Here is an 18,403-nt window from a genome sequence, read left to right on the forward strand (position 1 = left end):
CTCTGATTGGGCCGCCGCAGAGCCCCGCCCACTAATCAGACCCTGCAGCCACAGGCACGTTTCTGCAGCGAGGAAAGACGAATGATCACGCTTGTGAATTGTGAAAATATCTTTAATTTAAGGATCGGGTTTAGTGGTTTAGAGACAAGGTTAGAGAAACAAGTCTGAGATGGTTTGGCGAGGATAGGTGATATATCAGAAAAAGGGCTTTAGAATATTGAGCTGCAAGGTAGAAAGAAAAGAGGAAGACCTCAGAGAAGATCCGTGGGTGTGGTGAAGGAGGACATGCAGCAGGATGATTTGACAGAAGATCCTAGGAAGCCAGATGATCCGCTGTGGCGACCTATGAAGGGAGCGGCTGATAAAAGAGAACAAGACTTGTTTTAAATCTTCCTTTATTAGAATGCATTTTCTACATTTAACATGTGGAAGCGATTGTCATCAGAAACACTCAAATATCAACAGAAAAAAACTCTCTACTGCTTAACTGACTTTTTGTATTAGTATAAGATATAATGTTTTATATTTTAAGCTAAACACAGATTACACTCTACCTTCTGTTAATAACATGTTACAGTAATACTGCTGGTCTTTAAACAGACCAGCAGAGCTAAAACCTCGTCATAAACACAGATTCTCAGGCAGACGTTTTTGGTTCATCACTCTGGAGGGGAAGACTTGCTGCTCTGCTCTGCTGAGGACGTGAAGCCCAGGATCTGACCTGTGAATGTCTCCACAGATATCTCACTTGGGATCACAGAGTCCAGTGTATACTCTGAATGTCCACCTGAGTACATGCACAGAAAAAAATATTTTATTCTCAGCATTTATGTGAATTTTTTGGTAATGACTTGGAAGTATGTGTTGTTGCATTACACACTTTTAGGTTCAGATAGTCCCCCTCCTTCTTCCTCCTCCTCCTCCTCCTCCACATCATCGAGGCCTAAAAGAGCAGTGAAACACTCCACCACCTCTTCCTCTGTCATGTGTTCTCCTGGGTTTAATATCAAAATAACAAACGTGTTGGATGAGCTAATAAAAACTGACAATAAAACATGGACCATAGGATTAAGATTTATAACCAGTAAGATGCTGACCAATCATTCTCGTTACCTCGAACCTGTAGAAGTTCTATCAGCTCTTGTCTCTGTAGGACGGGCTGTCCTGTGCTGTCAACCTTCCCAAGGGCCCAAAAAGCTCTAACCAGATCACTGCTAGAGATGCTGAAGGCCGGCCGGTGGTTGACATACAGCTTGATAAATTCCTCCAGGTCAACGTCATTTACATATTTTCCTGTTTCGGCATACTTACTGAACTTAACTTCATTTTGCATGTCTTCTATCTGGTGAAGAAAATATGTTTAACTATTATTAAAGGGTTGAGATTAAGTGGCGGTTTTAGTTTCACTGAATTTACCTCTTGTTCAGTAGGATAGTACCCCAAAGCTCTCATGAGAGAGGAAACCTCTGACAAGGGGATTTTGCAAGACACTTGTCGTTTCTCCATCGAGTCCACGCCTTGATGATGGACTTGGCAGTAATAAAAAAAGTCCTCCATCTCCTAAAGACAGAAGAACTCCCATTACTGATTAAAATGTCACAGTAAACAACAGTTTTAAAACTTGTACTAGGGCGAGGACTTATCTTATTTTCTTGTACTATTTAGAAATACATTTTATGCGTGGCCATGTGCATTGGTCTTCAGTTCCGAATGTCCAAAATAGTTGCCATATTTTTTTAAAATATATTTCTCTGTAAACTCATTTTGTATAGCCATGCATAAAAAAGTGTAGGCTCATATTTTTTAAAGAAAATTTCAATTAAATAAGCGAAATTCATGCACATATGCCTTTCTCTCTGAGAACCAACAGAATTAAAAGCACAATGAATCCGTTAGATTAAATAAACTTTTTTGGGGAAAGTTGGGAAATTATTGTCTAGGTCATGTAGGTTTAAAAAAAAAAAAAAAAAAGAATAGCTCAATGAAATAAACACAATTTAAAAAGAAAAAATAGTAAGTAAAAGGAGGAGAATTAATACATAAACATTTAACAACAGAGCTCCGTGAATTAAAAAAAGACATTTATATTAAGGTGCTTAACAACCAGAGATCAAACAAATACATACATGTATTCTAGTTTTTGGTGCACAAAATACCATATTATATAATGCCATTAATGCCAGTGGACACTTTATTAGTTACATGTTGATCGTCCATGTTGGACCACTTTTTGCTTTCAGAACTGCTGAAAGTTAAAACTAAAAGTAAAACTACCTCAGGGGTAATCCGAGGTAGTGCAAAAAGTGTGTAAAATGTTTAGAATTTTTTTTATATCCTGACAGGTGTGTTCACCTGTCACAAAAAGAAGAGTTATGGTAGAGTTATATAAAGGACTGTGGGAATTATTTCCTGTAGCATTCTTTATGGTAGCACTAAATCTGAGGGAGAATGAGCTCTGGTCCCTCTGTAGTGTGGAGCGGATGATTGAGAGCAGTTTGTTTAGTGACTTCCTGTCTCTCACTGAGACAGGCAGAGGAACACAAAGTGGAAGAACGTTTGATGGCTGATGAGGTGTTAAGATTGGTGCTGTGTGGGGAGGGGCAACAGGGGGTCCAGTACTGTATCCTTTTTTGCTCGTTTTTATTTCCTGAACTGAAAACCCTCTTTTTTCATTCATTAGGGCTTTCAGGTCAATGGTGATCCAGGGTTTGTTCTTAGGTAAACATCGGGCATGCTGTTTAGGACAATGGTATCCTTGCAGAAATTTATATAACTTGTGATACAATCCACGATTCTGATGATGTCATCCCCATGTGGCTTGTCCGACTCTGCATTGTCGAAGGGGAGTATGGAGCAGAACTTCGCAAGCTTCCTGAATCCACCTCATCACAGACTTCATGGCAACATGGAGTCTTTGAAGAGCAGGGACATATTGAGATCTTAACAGGACCAGGTTGTTGTCTGAAATACCTACTGGGTGCAGGGCGGGGGCTTTGTATGCATTCCTGCTGTCTGCATATAGATGGTCAAGAGTTTTATTATCCCATGTTTTATAGTCCACATACTGCTGAATAGATGGCAGAGTGGAGTCGGTTGGTGCTCAGCTGAGCATCATCTGCCTGAGACTCATTAGACATCAGATGTTTTTTCTTCCCTGTCCAATTTTGGTGAGCTTGTGTGAATTGTGGCTTCAATTTCCTGTTCTTAGCAGACAGAAGTGGCACCCGGTGTGGTTTTTAGCTGCTGTAAGATAAGAGAGATAAGATAAGATAAAACTTTATTAATCCCTCAGGTGGGTTCCTCTGGGAAATTCGGTTTCCAAATAGCACAGCACTGACAGAAGTTACAGAATGTGAGCAGAATACCATATATACACATATATAAATACAGAAACATATATAAATAAAGCATATACAAAAGGGATAAATAGAATAAATAGGAATAAGAATATAAGGGAATTGCACATTTCAAGTATTGAAGTCTATTGCACCGTTGGTTATTAACAAAAAGTATTGCACAGTGAAGAGGCACTACAGCTTAGTTGTTCCCCCCTCCTTTGTCCTCCTGTTTCCCCTCCAGAGAGGAGTTAAACAGTTTGATGGCGTGTGGGACAAAGGAGGGTTTTTTTTTAAAAGTCTGTTGGTTCTTGTCTTTGGGAGAAGCAACCTGTCACTGAACAGACTCCTCTGGTTGTTTATGGAAGTGTGCAGCAGTTTCTTTAATGTCCTTTTCTCTGCCACTGTCACCAGAGTGTCCAGCTTCATGCCGACCACAGAGCCAGCCTTCCTGATCAGTTTTTCCAGCCTGGATGAGTCCTCCTTTGCTGTGCTGCTCCCCCAAAAGTACTCCAGCAACCACTGACTGGTAAAACATCCTCAGGAGCTTCCTGCAGATGTTAAAAGACCTCAGCCTCCTGAGGAAGTACAGTCGGCTTTGGGCTTTTTTATACAGGTGCTCTGTGTTGGATGACCAGTCCAGTTTGTTGTCCACCCACAGCCCGAGGTACTTGTACTTGTTGACCACCTCCACCTCCTCTCCCTCTATCTGAACCGGCAGTGGACCTGTTCTGGACCTCCCGAAGTCCACAACCAGTTCCTTGGTCTTTGAGATGTTGAGTTGCAGGTGGTTTGTGTGACTCCATGTGACGAAGTTCCTCACCAGACTTCTGTACTCCTCTTCCTGATCATCCCAGATATACCCCACGATGGCTGTGTCGTCTGCAAACTTCTGAATGTGGCATAATTCAGAGTTGTAGCAGAAGTCAGAGGTGTACAGGGTGAAGAGAAGAGGGGACAGCACAGTTCCCTGTGGTGCTCCTGTGCTGCTGACCACAGTGTCAGACGTGATGTCCTTCAGCCTGACGTACTGTGGTCTGTCGGTGAGGTAGTCGGAGATCCAAGTGACCAGGCAGGGGTCCACCTCCATCCTGTTCAGTTTTTCCTGAAGCAGGCAGGGCCGGATGGTATTAAAGGCACTGCAAAAGTCAAGAAACAGGATCCTGACCGTGCCTTTTCCCCCATCCAGGTGTGAGTGGGCTCTATGCAGGAGGTACAGGATGGCATCCTCCACTCCGACATCCGCCTTGTATGCGAACTGTAGTGGGTCCTGGGCATGTTGTACCTGTGGTTGGAGGAGGTTGAGGAAGAGCCGCTCTAGAGTCTTCATAAGATGTGACGTCAGTGCCACCGGTTGGAAGTCATTCAGCTCATTGGGCCGGTTCCTTTTGAGAACTGGGACGATGCAGGATGTCTTCCATAGGGCGGGCACTCTCCCCAGTCGCAGACTGAGATTGAAGACTCGTTGTACCGGCTCCCCAAGTTCAGCAGCACACGCCTTTAGCATCCTCGGACACACCTTGTCTGGGCCTGCTGCCTTTCTGGGGCGAAGCTTCCTCAGTTGTCTCCTGACCTGATCCACTGTGACACTGGGAGATGATTGGGGGGATGATTGGGATGTCCTGCTGTAGCCCATCTGCTTCAAAGAGTTAATCTTCTGCATACGTTCGTTGCAAGAAGTGGTCATTTAAGTTACTGTTGCCTTTCTGTCAGGTCAAAGCAGTAATGATATTCTCCTCTGACTCAGGAAATCAGCAACACATTTTTTCCCCAGAGAACTGCCGCTCACTGGGTATTTAGTCTCTGTGAACCATAGAATTGGTTGTGTGGGAAAATACTCGCAGAGCAGCAGTTTTTGAAAAACTCAGATGAGCCCATCTGGCACTAACAACCATGCCATGTTCAAAGTTACTTAAATCACCTTTTTCCCCATTCTGATGCTCAGTTTGGCCTTCAGCAGGGTGCCTTGACCATCATCTTGACCATGTCTACATACACTGCTGCCCTATCCAAGCTGATATATTTGCATTAACAAGCACTTGAGTAAGTGTGCCTCTAACATGTTTCAGTCTAAAAAAATCTGAATAATGCTATGCTTGTTTACTTAAAGTTCAGCAGAAAAAGGAAAAATTTTACTCACTCTGTAGAACTTGCCATCTCGTCCTCCCTCTAAGAGATTGTAAAAAGGTACCATGTCCTTTCCGCCCAAAGCGGCTGCTGCCTCAAGCACACTACATTCATCACAGGAAAGGAGACAGATTTCAGGAAACATCATTATACTGCTCTTTCATTTCGACTGATTACAAGGTTGCTATTTAGAAAAAAAACATACTTCAAGTTTATTTCCCATGAGAGGACTGTGCAGTCTGCTCCTCCTGCAGTGAAAATGAATCTGCCATCATAGGAGCAGGCAAACGCAGACACTCCTGCTGAATGGCAGATCAAAGCATTTGACTTGTAGGGGTTCCCATCCAGTGGCAGAATCTGGAGACCCAACTAAAGAAAATACAAAATACTCTTCATGACAGTATCACTGTCAATGTGATGACAATTTGATCAGAGAAAAGAAAGACACAAAAAACGTCTGCATTCAGTCGACTGCAGGAATTTAAACAAGACACACCATTTGGTGGAAGTGAAAGTCAAACATTTGTCAGTAAAATACTGCAAACACTGACCTTTTCCATTGTGATGAACGCCAGGTAATATGAGTTTGTATCAGCTTTTTCAGACTTGGGAAGAACAACTATCTTTTTAATTGGAGAGCCATATGTTGGGCCTTGAAGGGTCTTTCTGTTTTTGTAAAACATGTAATAGAGATGCGTGAGTATTTTGCTGTGACACAACATCTGACTGATCTTGTTACAGTATTTTGCAGACCTGCACATCTTTGTTGTGCTGTTGAAAAGCCTCATCTTATATTGATCTGTGATGATGAGGAGAAACTGCTCTGCCGTTAGGGGAGGATACCAAGTCATGCACATTGGCACGCCGCTTTGCTCAATGCGCTCCGAGCTTAAGATGACAAGCCGGTCCATGCTGCTGTTCTCCAGGTCGTACTCCACCTTTTATTCAGTTCCACACAAGCACAGAGATTTGCGTGTACCATTATCGTGTCAAAAACAAAACAGTGAAGTAGACAAGAGTGCTGCAACTTAGACCAGGTAGACTAACCAGTTGGCAGTCCATTCCCAGAGAGAGTAGTCTGGGTTGGGTGCTGTCCAGGTGAACCCCAAAAAGAAGATCTTTGATGGGCTTGTAGTGAGAGTGGATCCTACCCAAATGCATCCACTGAGGTAAAGAGCCTTCTTTGGTGATCAAGTGAAACACTGACACTGCTTTTCCAGCATCCTGACAGACGCGCAAATCATAAATCATCTCACAACAACAACAAAAAATGTTTCTGTAGCAATGACAGCTCTAACAAAACTCAATACATTATAACAAATTCCAATCCACACAGTTCTCTCACTCACCGCAGTGGCGAGATATTTTGAGTCTGAGGAGAAGGTGATGAGTTGGATGCTGTCTTTGGTGTAATGTAAAGCTTCCTCTTGTTCACTCTCTAAGGTTCTGGCATTCAGTATGTGAACAGCTCCACTTGCAAAACCAACAGCCAGATATAATCCTGTTTAGAAATGAAATGTGACAAACAAAATCTAACAGCAGCTTTTACACACTGAGGATATGGAAGCACTTTTCTTTTTAAACATAGTCTGACCTTACCTTTAGGGTCAAATGTGACACACTGAATCTGCTTCTCTGTGTTAAAGACCTTTCTACCACTGCGTACTTTGCTGCTATAGTCCCACATTTCTAAAATGCCTCCGTGGTTGCCAGTGACCACAGCTGACTGACTGGGGTGGCATGTCAGTGCATGTATAGGCTCATAATCCTCGTCCAGCACAATTCGAGTGATGAGGCTCTCTGCGTTCACATGCACAACTCTGTGACTGACAGTGGTCACAGTGAAGTTCCTGCAGAAAAAGACAGGTCAGCTTGCCTAAAAATGTATAATGTGTATTTTCATTATGCTGTGTAAAACAGTTCAGCGTGAAGATATAGTATCGGGTTCAACATAACAAGTGTCCTGATGGCTTTGAGCCAGTAAAAAAGTGTGTGGCCTATGTTCATTGGCCAGCACAGATCAATTCCTCTGTGAACATGAATGGATGCTCACTATTATTTTCTTTTAATCTCTTTAAACTACCTCTGCACATAAATTAAAAGAAGAAAAGTGAACTTTTTGTAAGTAAAGTTAGTAAGTAAAATTTATTTACATAGCACTTTTAAAGCCAGGAATCTGTTACAAAGTACTTTGCAGGGAATGTAAAAATACATCAGACAAAAAAAACAGACATATTAAACAAAAACATTACCCAAACGCCTGTCTAAACTGATGAATTTTTCAGCTGTTTTTTAAAATAAGCCACAGTTTTGTCTGCTCCTGTCCACCACAAGTTTGTTAAACATAGCAGTACCACAAACTCATATAAGGAGAAGTAGGTAAAATAGAAGCTGTCTGTCTATCTTGTATTTTTGCTGAGTGCTGACAGAAATAAATCCATCTCTCTCTAGCAATGGTACCTGCAACGTACAGGGCTGAATCTAAAAAGGGAAGCAGTGGTTACTACAGTGCATCAAGCTTTAGATTTATAATATAAAATATAAATCTACCAATAATATTTGCTATGTACTTGAGTATAGAAAGTAATCAGACTGGTGTCTCTTTTATGGCCAGTAAAAGTCTGATCTACTGGTTCAGTGGCTCTTTAGGCTGAACACTGTAGTAGAGTAAATTTGTATACCTGGTAATTAAGGGTTTGGAATCCAGTCTGTACTCCTGCTGCCTCCTTATCCACTCTTTGGAAAATGAAATAGAAACAATGGCATCCAGATTTAATTCAGTGTACCGAGCGAGCAGGGTGAATTTGCCATTGTAAAAGCAGATGTGGCTTTCAGTATTGCACGTTACGATGCAGCTGTGCAAGCATACAGACAAAGATAGATTAGGAACCGGTAAATGCAGGTCACAACTCACATGCAACAACAGACAATATTTCTTGCTGTGCCCACCTGTCGGTGACGGCCAGAACAGTGATTTGCTGTTGCTGGAGGTTGATTCGATTGGCCGTGTCTTCTTTCACAAGCCACTCAACAACACCACCTCCAGAGGCTATTAAGATCTTAGGCTCTTCCCAGTGAAACACAGACCGACTGAGAGACATATTTGCCACACCAAAATTTTCAGAACGGTCCAAAGTAAATTCAGCAGCACCACTGGTTTCCTTATTGAACTGTAATGGCAAAACACACCAGAACACAAATCAATATATTCAGTTACATAATGAGACAGACAGTTTAATAACAACTTCAAATTTAGAAGATTATCTTCACCTTCTTGAACTTCAGGTCAGTGTACTGCAGACTTCCACTTGCCTGAAAAAGGATGAGTCTATCACTATCACAATAAATACATAACAGTTGTACTACGCTTTAAAAAAAAAAAATACTGAACAGCTGAACTCACGCTGCTGTAGAATAACACATGACTTTCACTGCTGCTGAGCAGCTGAGAGCTATTCTTCAGCCTAAACATGATGTAATCCTGAAAAACAGCTTAACACTTCAACATCTGTTCACCACAGTGCCGTTTCCATAAAGCAAAGGTGCTATTCACATACTGAGAAAGCATATTTACCTGAAAACCATATTTAGGATTGAGCTCGGTAAACCACAAAGGCTGTTCTGATTCATTGGTCCAGTCCCAAATGCACACACGCTGAAAAGATCGCCATATAATTTAAGCAGATTGTCAGTTCATGAAAAGTTTGCTTTTACCATACAGGCACTGTTTGTCCTATTGTGTTTGTATGTAAGTGTTTCTAAGACCAGGAAGTGTTGCTTAATATAAAATTTCCCTTTTCGTGAAGAGCATGTTTCATAATCTCAGCAGTAACTTCTTTTCTTTTTAGGTGTATCTAAACTGTGGGTGTCAGTGTAACTCTTATATGTAAAATAAAATGTGATAATAGTATAAATAACTATGTAATTGTAATTTTGTATACGTTTGGACAATTCTGGTTAAATAACTGACTTACACCATTTTGAGTGAAAAGGACAGCATACAATGTGTAAAGTTTTCAATTGCTCCCTCTCACAAAACATCCTCAGAATCAGCTTTTTTTGTGTAATAGCTGCAGTATATTTAAATAAGCCATACAAAATGTTACCTTCCACATCAGCAGCATTCTCTGAGCTACACGCCTCATGATTGCATAGGAGGGGGTCAAAAATCGCACTATTTGGTTCACTTTTTCACTAAAATTGTTTCATCATTGCGATATGGCCAAACTGTCAACATTTCACAGTCTATACTTACAAATGTTGAAATTTGACTATATTAGACATTTCTTTTGACCAGGAAATAACAGGACTAGAAGATTAGTCTGGTAAAATGCAACTAAAAGGGAGACCTTGCATGCGCTATAACTTTTTTTGACCAGCTGCAGTCATGTGAAAAACAAAGTGCACACTTACTGCTTTAGCAGCCAGGTGATGATAGAGATATTATGTAAATATAGACAGATAAATGTAGAAATATAGATATAATATGAAATGTAAATCTAATCTAATAATCTTTGCTGTAAACTATATGCTTATCCTCATCAAGTGTGAGCACCTCTGTAACAGGAGAGGTTTTGGCAGTTTGCTGGTCTGGAACTTTCAGGTTAGGTTTGTATTAATACAGTCTCACAGTCTTTCCAGCAATGGATGTCTCAGCAAATCCACCCCTGCTCAGAGAAACTGCAAAAAAACTCAAGAGCTACATCGGAGACTCTAAAGTCCTTGGTTTGCATGATAAATGCTATATTTAGAAAATTAGAAAAAGACTGATCAAGTATGGCTGGTCTAGAAGGGCTGTCGTGATAAAGCCTCTTCTCTTCTAACAAGAACATGGCAAAACAGGTTAGTTTTGCAAAGTTGCATCCGAACAAATCACAAGACTTATGTAACAATGTTCTTTGGACAGATGAGACCTAAGTGGAGATTTTAGGTCATAATGTAAAAGTTTGGTCAAAGTTTTTAGTCAGAGTCCAGACCTCAACCTGATTAAAATGCTGTGCTGGGACCTTAAGAGAGTGGTGAATAAATGAATACCCACAAACCTCAATGTCAAAAGTTTTCCACAATAATGCAAGAGACTGATAAAGTCATACAGAAAATGGTTATTGCTACTAAAGGTGGTTCTAAAAGCCACCGATTCATGGGGTGTACTTATTTTTTCACAGAAACCGTCCTGCAAAACCTTCTTTTCCATATGACTGCCAATCCCACATGGTGATATGACTCTTAAAAAAATGACCTAAAATGACTAAAATGCAGTTTCATTGAAATATTAGAAAAACAAATTTAAAAAAGAGCGATTAATTTATATACATTTTACTGATGCTGCTATCATTTTTTATTTTCCATACACATATTATGATTACAGTGATTTATTTTTTATTTGTATTTTTTGCCAGCACAATAGCTCGGTGGAAATTTGATATTGTGACAGCCCTGAGCTGCCATACTTACTTGAAATTCTTCTGTCCCAAGTGTTGCCAGATGTTTTGTGTCGCTTGAAAACGCTATTGCTATGACACCGGCGTCAGGGTGACAGTCAAACAACGTGTTCACAGGAATACTGTAACATTTATCATATAGGTGGTTACCATTGAGAGCAAGGTTAATGCAGTGAAAATGCCTCAATGTGTGAAGAATGAAGAGATACCCAGAGTAGGAGTCCCATATGATCACCATGCCATTTGGTCCCCGGTCTGCTGTTGCAATCCAGCGTCTGTCTTCACTCACACACATAGATGAAATGGAGTGGGAGTGCCCCTGAAGACATTAAGGAGAATATATAAATCTGCACACCTGTTATGAAAAGATATATACTGTGAACATTTAACATGAAAACCCAGGCTAACATGATCTGATTTCTCAGACTGTTTATTGCAACTTAAAGCAATGACTTACTCTTACATTGTTCAAAAAGCTGAAGTGATTTTTACCTTAAGCATGTGCCGGGACTTTGAGGTGTGATTGTAAATAATTCCAACATGAGCCGCAGCATAGAGCAAAACCAGCTCATCCTGGTCTTGCAGAGTGAAAACGGGAAGAGCAGGGCTCATGCCACAGATGAAATCTAGTGACTGGATGAAGGACAGGTTTAGGGTATTGCCAAGAATATGTGAAGTAAAACAGACAAATACTTTCAAATTACACTCAAATATAAACACTGATTGGGACATACTTACCAGTACATGTGCTTCAGCATCAGTTGTCTTCTTTGAGAAAAGTGTGTCTCTAGTTGCAGTGTAGACTTGAGACTGCCCAGTCCTCCTCGGTATGTCAGAGTTTTCCTTTTCTTTATCCTTACCTGCTTCTCCCCTGTCCTGTTCTTGTCCCACTACTGGGTGCTTTTCAGCTTCATAGCTTGTGGGTGGCTCCATTATGATTAACCTTACCTTTTGGTACTTATATAAGCCTTCTCCTTATTATCCTTGCCCTAAATTAACTGTAGGCCAAATAGTAACAGAAAAACAACACATTTAAGCTCTATTCGATATTTGCTCTTTCTAATTTTATTCCTACCAAAAGTTTTTGTCTGTTCTGTCTGGCTGCTACTTGGAGGGAAGCGTTTCGTTGCCTAGTTACAGAAGATCAACGGATGAGCCTTTTCAAATTAAAAGCATGATAGTCACAAAAGCACTCGAAAGCATTAAAGGTGGGGGGAAATGCTTTCCTTTCGATATGAAAACACCAGGAGGATCTTTCTGGTCATTTAATATGTTTATTTATTGTAATTGTTACATTACTTATAGGATAATTACTGTCAAAAAAATAAACATTGTACTTTCTTTGGTGCTCATAGTAAGCCAGGAATGTCCTAAATAAGTTTAGTATAGACATTCCAATGAAAACAATTGTCAACAAAAAAAAATTCAATTGCCTTTAAAAATTATGAAATAAAAATTATTATAGTTGCTCCAGTTCTAATTGATGTATCACAGGTTCTGAACAGTGCTCCATGCAAGAAACCCAATAAAAACTGAGTGGTCAAAGCTGTCATATATGCCCTTATGGGATAGATTTGGTTTGGAAAGCTCTGTGGGTGATCTACTAACCGCTGCTTGTTTTATACAAACACAAACCAGTTCACTTAGCCCTGCCCCCTGACATTTATGATCTGTGAGGTTGACAGATAAAATAAACTCACGATGCACTGTATCATATTTAATCAAATAGTGACATGATTAAATATGTTTTTAAATAAAATAATTATGTATTTAAATATTTTTGTAATTTTGATTAGTTGACAATTATTCCATTATTTGATTATGTATTTTTTTTTTAAAGATAAAAGCCACGATAGACAAGATTATGTGGTTATTAACTATAATAATACGAGATCGCATTAACCAAAAATATGTTTTATTTTGAAATCTACAGATGCTCGGTATATATAAAGCTTTTACTTTGAAGGGTCGACACGGTGTCCAAATACCTGTACTTTCACGGTTTCCTTCTGGATGGTTTTTCCGGTTGCACGGCTTTAGAAGCGGCGGACTTTCTGGTTCTGTTTCGTGCCACTGGGCGTTATTAATGTTTGCTACCTGTTCTTAGCCTTTTGTTTTTTCTTACTAAATGTCTTCAACTGAGGTCTGAAAGGTTCTCGTTATCAGTATGAAGCGTTTATGACTGTGACGACTCCAGAAAGTAAAGGAGCGCTTTGATAAGATAACAGCTGGGGCTGGTAATGGTTTTATCAGCTGACAGGTGAGACTGACGGTTGTGTTTAAAACGAGGTTTTGGTGACTGATTTAATGATTGACTGGTCACTCGCTTTTAGTTGGTACTAGCATTAGCATTAGCCAGCGGTTCTTGTCGCCAATCCCCCTCAGCTGACAGTCAGCCGCTCCAGCTTGAGATGCTAACGGCTAACACCCAACTCTTATACACTCGGGGATTAGACATTATGCCTTCATTGAAAAGTTTTGAATAAAATGTTACCACGAGGCTATAGCTTTTTGCAATAGTACTCGATACTGCCGAAAAAGTTAGTTAACTCTCAGCGCCATAGACATGTATAAGACGTCTTAGGATACTAGGATATTTTAGGATATTTTTCACTCACTGGACACTTTAAGTAGAGCTTGCTAGTGTCGGCTTGGATTCTCTTTTGCAATCAGATTGGCCTTAATGCTTCACGCTATAGATTCAGCATTGAACCGGAAGCATTACGCAGAGATTTTTGTCCATATTGACATGACAGCATCACACTGTTGCTGCAGATTTGTCTGCTGCACATCTATGATGTGAATCTCCCGTTCCATCACATCCCAAAGGTGCTTTATTAGATTGAGATCTGGTGACTGTGGAGCTCACTCAAGTACAGTGAACGCATTGTCGTGTTCAGTAAACCAGTTTGTGATGATTTGAGCTTTGTGAAATGGTGTGTTGTCTGTCCCATCAGAAGATAGGAACACTGTGGTCATAGAGGGATGGAAGTGGTGAGCAACAATACTCCGTTATGCTGTGGTGTTTAAGCAATGCTTAGTCGGCACTAAGGTTCAAAGTTTGCACAGCACCACCAGCCTGAACAATTGATACAAGGCAAGATGGATCCATGCATTAATGTTTTCTGACCCTGTGCCAAAATGGAATTTGGACATTTTTCCAATCTTATATTTATCAGTTTTAGTTGTTCAGTTTAATGTTCTTTGCGTCACTGCAATTCTGACATTATGTGGTCATCCAGAATCATAAAATGAGACTTGGTTGAGTTTTTGTTTTTTGTTTTTTTTATTTTCACAGGGTGTTGGGCTATGGTACGCATAACCAGGCTATAGTTTCAAACACACAACTGAGCTTTCTTTAAAATTACTGACGTTTTTTATAAGACAAATATTGAGTAGTTAAGTATAATAATTATGATGATAAGTATAGTGGAACTTTACTTTTTTTGTGCTCTAAAGCTGAATTGTATGTCTAGCAGGTAGCATATAAAAGACATGTGGATGGATAAACAGAGAGGAATCAGAGTTTCTCAGGAGGAGCTGCTCTGTAAGAACGCATGTGGTTACTATGGAAACCCAGCATGGCAGGGTTTGTGCTCCAAGTGCTGGAGAGAGAGGGCACGGGCCGCTGGAACCCCGAGAGAAGAAATTAGGTAAACTTTATTCACGCTGTTACGTTTGCTCATTATGTTAAAGTATATTGAAAATGTATGTGAGAATACTGCCCTTTAATATGACATCTGGATATGTGAGGGTATAACGCATCAGTCTAAATGCAGATAGAGAGACCTTCCATTTGTTTTCTGTCTCTCAGCTCGGGACAGAGATGTCTAATCCTTTCATTCCTCATAGACCGCGCAGTGATGGAACGCTCCCCACATTCTCCAAATTTGAGGAGAAGAAAAACATTGAGAAAGGTCGTCGAATTAACACAGTGAGAAGACTGTTCTGGGGCAGCCCATCGCCTCCAAAACCTCAAGGTAAAACTTTAGTTTTGTGGTTGTCTTAAAGTCATTATTAGGTCAACAGCCAGTTACAGCAGCTAGCCCCATTTGAGGTTGCCACAGCAGATCAGCTGCCTCCATTTCACCTTGTCCAAGCATCCTCCTCTGTCACACCAACCAAGGTGGCCCTTTTTACTTTTTTCTGCAATCCTGTCTCTCTGAAATACTCAAAAAGAAGAATAACTTAATACTACCCAGCACCTCTGAATAGAAAGCCAGAATTCTTCCTCTAAACATTGTCATTAAGTCCATGAAGGTAAAAGTTTTAACCTTCACTCAGTATTTTTGCTGTCTGTAAGAAACCCCCCCAGCAAAATGCAGAGAATAAGGCAACAGACTTTACTAATAATCACTGTACATAAACATCCACCATACCTTCTGCTGAACCAGAATGCACTATATATACTGTTTTGGTCTTTTGTACACATCCAAATTATACATACCTATATACTATATATAGTATTACCAGGCCTCTGGAGAACCTCAAGACATGTTAAGGATGTAATTTACCCATATTATATAGCTGTGTTGGATCAAGGACACATCTAAAACCTGCAGGACACTGGCGCTTGAGGCCTAGAGTTCCCTCACCCCTGGATTAGATTATCTGGCTATCTGTTTGGATTTTGCTGCCTCTTCACCTTTTGACTATTTGTCCCTCCAGAGTCTTCTGAAAGCCGTGCAAATGTGTTAAAAGCCTACGAAAACCTTGAGCCTGGAGACTTCACTGGTTTCCTAAAGATACTTCGGAGTCCTCCTTCCCAGCGCTTGCAGTCCCGCTGTACAGCTTTTCTCAACACAATGGAGGCATACCATGTAAGCAGTTTAAGCATCTAACACGACAATTATGTCACGAGCTAGAGGCATCCTGATCATCGATTCACGTCATCTTTGCAGGATCTGCCGGTGCAGAAGCAGTCAGACCTCGTGCAGGATTTTTATCAGTCTTTTGCTGAATATTTTAGCAGTGAGTACAGATCTGTTCCAAACTGTGTATGATGCAATATTTGTATTTAAAGTGGCTTTTAAATCGCTGTTTATGTTTTCAGGTTTTCCTGAAGCTCAGGTCACTCAGATAATGGAGCATGTAGAGAAGTTAATAATGACACGGCTGCACAAATGGGTTTTCTGCCATGACAGCTGTGATGATGAACAGAAGGACCTGGCTCTCCAGAGAAGGATCCGGTACATCAGCTGTGTTTTGTTTTGGTTTTACCCATCTTGGAAAAAAAAACCCAAACTTCTAATCCTGAGTTAAAAGTCAGGATTAGAAGTTTTGTGTTTTTGTTTTTTATAACTAATGTCTCTTATTTGCAGTTCTTTGAACTGGGTTACGCCGCAGATGCTAGGCGTACCTTTTCCTGATGAAAAGGTCTCTGTCACAGGCGACCCCTTTCTGCCTGCTATAACTGGTGATTTAAAATCTCAATACTTAAATGAGCAGTTTGATATGGTGGGAAATGCATTTGTTTGCTTTCTTATCTAAAAATTGCATCAAAAGATTCATGTCATGAGCAGCTTTAATGCTGGTAACATATTACCTGTGTACGGGTCCAGGCTTGCCAACTGCAGCCTCGTATTTAACTCCCTGACATAAGAAAAGAAAAAGTGCATTTCCCAAAATGAAAAACTGTTACTTTAATGATAAAGGGAGGCATATTTTGTCAATGTCATAACATTTGAAATGAGTTCCAGCCTTTATTTTTCCCACAGCCATAATCGAAATGGATGCCAAACGAGCACCTCAAGACAAACTCGCGTGCGTTTCCAAATGCAGCCAGCATGTCTTCGAAGCCCTTTCCCGCTCAAACAGTGAGCCTGCTAATGCTGATGACTTCTTGTCAAGCCTGGTTTACGTGGTGCTGAAGGCCAATCCGCCTCGCCTCCACTCCAACATGCAATACGTGATTCGTTTTGGGCTCCCTCACAGTCTGATGGCAGGAGAGAGCGGCTACTATTTCACAAATTTGGTGAGTTGACTGAAAAGTTCCTCACCCATCATACACCACAGGGTGTTGTTAGACCTGTTAATAACTCATACGGGTGTCCGCATCTCTTTATTTAGTCCTGTGCTGTGGCCTTCATTGAAAAGCTGGATGGGCCGGCACTCAGCCTCAGTCCAGAAGAGTTTGAAGGCTACATGCTGGGTCAGCGTACTCCCTGTGCATTAAACAGGAGGCAGCAGGTGATCAGTGACACACAGAACCTGCTAGAAGACCTCAAAGGCAGGCAGGAGAAGCTGGACCAAGGTATGGATGCTCTCAATGCGCAGCTACAAAAGTGGGTGCAAGAAGTTCATTCACAGCTGGACGAGACCAGAAGCCAATTTGTCCTGGCTCAGAAGGAGATAACTGCTCAGAAGGAGGTTTTGTTGTCCACTCAGGATAATAAGGAGGAGTCAGTGCTGGTGCTTGAGGATCAAGACGGAGGTTTGAGGGAAACAGGCTGTTAGGCATTTCTATTAATAGAGCTAATCTGGCACTTGACTTTATTTAATCGTCAGCACTAACATTTGTAGGCTGCAGGACAAATGAAGCGTACTTTCCAGTGCCACATTTGCACATGCTCCCAATGCAGGAGTAGGGCATTTGTAAGCCAGCTGAAGATGAAGGAAACTTGATGCATGCAGTAACACAACGTTCACAGAGGTTTTAATGACTAGTCCAAATTATTTGCCCATCTGTCCAATTTAAGCATTGAGCCAATAAATCACATTCCATTTTCCAATAAGAGATCTCATATGTACTATCTAAGCACTCAGGGTACACAGCACTTACAGATGTAGAACAAACACTTTACAATACTTATTCACTATGATAATTTTGAATAGTTTTATACCATTGTGCCTTTATGTATGCTGCTCTGAAATTCCAAAGTAGGCTACAGGACAAGTTGGTGTGACTGTTCTTGACTAAAAGTCAGGGGTGTATTTGTGAAAGCTGTGTATTTGTTCTCAGCACGTGGGTGCAAAAAATCTTTAGCATGCACAAGCTGCACGTTGTTTACAGCTCTAGAAAGATTTCTGAAAAAAATCCAAGGGCTTCATCTAAAGATCTGTGATTGTATGTATCTAATATATTAAAGGTGACACATGATTGAATGTAATGTGTTTGGGTGTTTTCCTTCACTAAAGCCGATGATTATTTGCCATATTGCCAACAGAGAAGTTTTAGAAACTTGGCTTTTTGGAAAGTCAGACAGGTGTCAGATGTTGAAATGACTCAGTCCAATGACTGATAGTCCAAACCTGGTCCTCCTTTACTAATTTCCATTAAAAGCTTTAACTTTTTTTTTATTAAAAAAACAAAACTTTATCATATAAATGGAAAACTGAAAGGTTTCAAATTCATGCTGAGATTCTAGTAGCAATAACTGTCTGCATCTTATATGATTAGAAAAAACTGTTGGTAGCTCTTTTGGAAAATAAATAAATTGGTATACAGGAAAAATAAAGTACTCAAAAAAGCCTCGCACTAATATTTTGTTTAGTTTTGGT

The 18,403-nt window shown here is 40.5% G+C and overlaps 2 protein-coding genes across 3 annotated transcripts; one reads left to right on the forward strand and one right to left on the reverse strand.

Moving 5' to 3' along the window:
* Window positions 1–659: 659 nt before the first annotated feature.
* On the reverse strand, window positions 660–11,836 carry cfap251 (cilia and flagella associated protein 251). Its single transcript, XM_085368320.1, has 20 exons — window positions 11,642–11,836; window positions 11,396–11,536; window positions 11,113–11,222; window positions 10,917–11,025; window positions 9,037–9,117; window positions 8,866–8,943; window positions 8,733–8,774; window positions 8,412–8,632; window positions 8,144–8,317; window positions 7,062–7,312; window positions 6,812–6,963; window positions 6,510–6,686; window positions 6,216–6,400; window positions 6,014–6,128; window positions 5,668–5,831; window positions 5,476–5,566; window positions 1,417–1,560; window positions 1,114–1,342; window positions 881–994; window positions 660–787 (listed from the first exon to the last, which is right to left on the reverse strand). The coding sequence occupies exons 1-20, from the start codon at window positions 11,834–11,836 to the stop codon at window positions 660–662; spliced, it is 2,901 nt and encodes a 966-aa protein (XP_085224446.1).
* Window positions 11,837–12,927: 1,091 nt separating this feature from the next.
* On the forward strand, window positions 12,928–17,990 carry LOC146621313 (rab5 GDP/GTP exchange factor-like). Of its 2 annotated transcripts, none has more exons than XM_085368322.1 (9): window positions 12,928–13,163; window positions 14,380–14,556; window positions 14,756–14,883; window positions 15,572–15,723; window positions 15,805–15,874; window positions 15,957–16,092; window positions 16,225–16,319; window positions 16,621–16,877; window positions 16,973–17,990. In XM_085368322.1, exons 2-9 carry the CDS (start codon window positions 14,399–14,401, stop codon window positions 17,357–17,359), a joined length of 1,383 nt encoding a protein of 460 aa, XP_085224448.1. In that variant the 5' UTR covers window positions 12,928–13,163; window positions 14,380–14,398; the 3' UTR covers window positions 17,360–17,990. The 2 variants fall into 2 exon arrangements, with proteins under 2 accessions (XP_085224448.1, XP_085224447.1); XM_085368321.1 differs by having other exon boundaries at window positions 14,383–14,556.
* Window positions 17,991–18,403: the final 413 nt, after the last annotated feature.

This window comes from Diplotaxodon limnothrissa, linkage group LG12 (assembly GCF_057381915.1).
Source record: "Diplotaxodon limnothrissa isolate DT_005_m linkage group LG12, D_limnothrissa_male_GT1.1, whole genome shotgun sequence".
Classification (NCBI taxonomy): domain Eukaryota; kingdom Metazoa; phylum Chordata; class Actinopteri; order Cichliformes; family Cichlidae; genus Diplotaxodon; species Diplotaxodon limnothrissa.

What these genes read in the sequence shown, in the direction of transcription:
- cfap251 (XM_085368320.1), bottom strand. Translation starts at nt 11,836, where the DNA reads ATGGAGCCACCCACAAGCTATGAAGCTGAAAAGCACCCAGTAGTGGGA. An exon ending in ATATGGGACTCCTACTCTGG is followed by an intron (nt 11,026 to 11,112) that starts GTATCTCTTCAT and finishes TAAATGTTACAG; the next exon opens with TATTCCTGTGAACACGTTGT. An exon ending in GTTCTGGCCGTCACCGACAG is followed by an intron (nt 8,318 to 8,411) that starts GTGGGCACAGCA and finishes ATGCTTGCACAG; the next exon opens with CTGCATCGTAACGTGCAATA.
- LOC146621313 (XM_085368322.1), top strand. Translation starts at nt 14,399, where the DNA reads ATGTGGATGGATAAACAGAGAGGAATCAGAGTTTCTCAGGAGGAGCTG. An exon ending in ATCGCCTCCAAAACCTCAAG is followed by an intron (nt 14,884 to 15,571) that starts GTAAAACTTTAG and finishes TTGTCCCTCCAG; the next exon opens with AGTCTTCTGAAAGCCGTGCA. An exon ending in CTTTCTGCCTGCTATAACTG is followed by an intron (nt 16,320 to 16,620) that starts GTGATTTAAAAT and finishes TTTTTCCCACAG; the next exon opens with CCATAATCGAAATGGATGCC.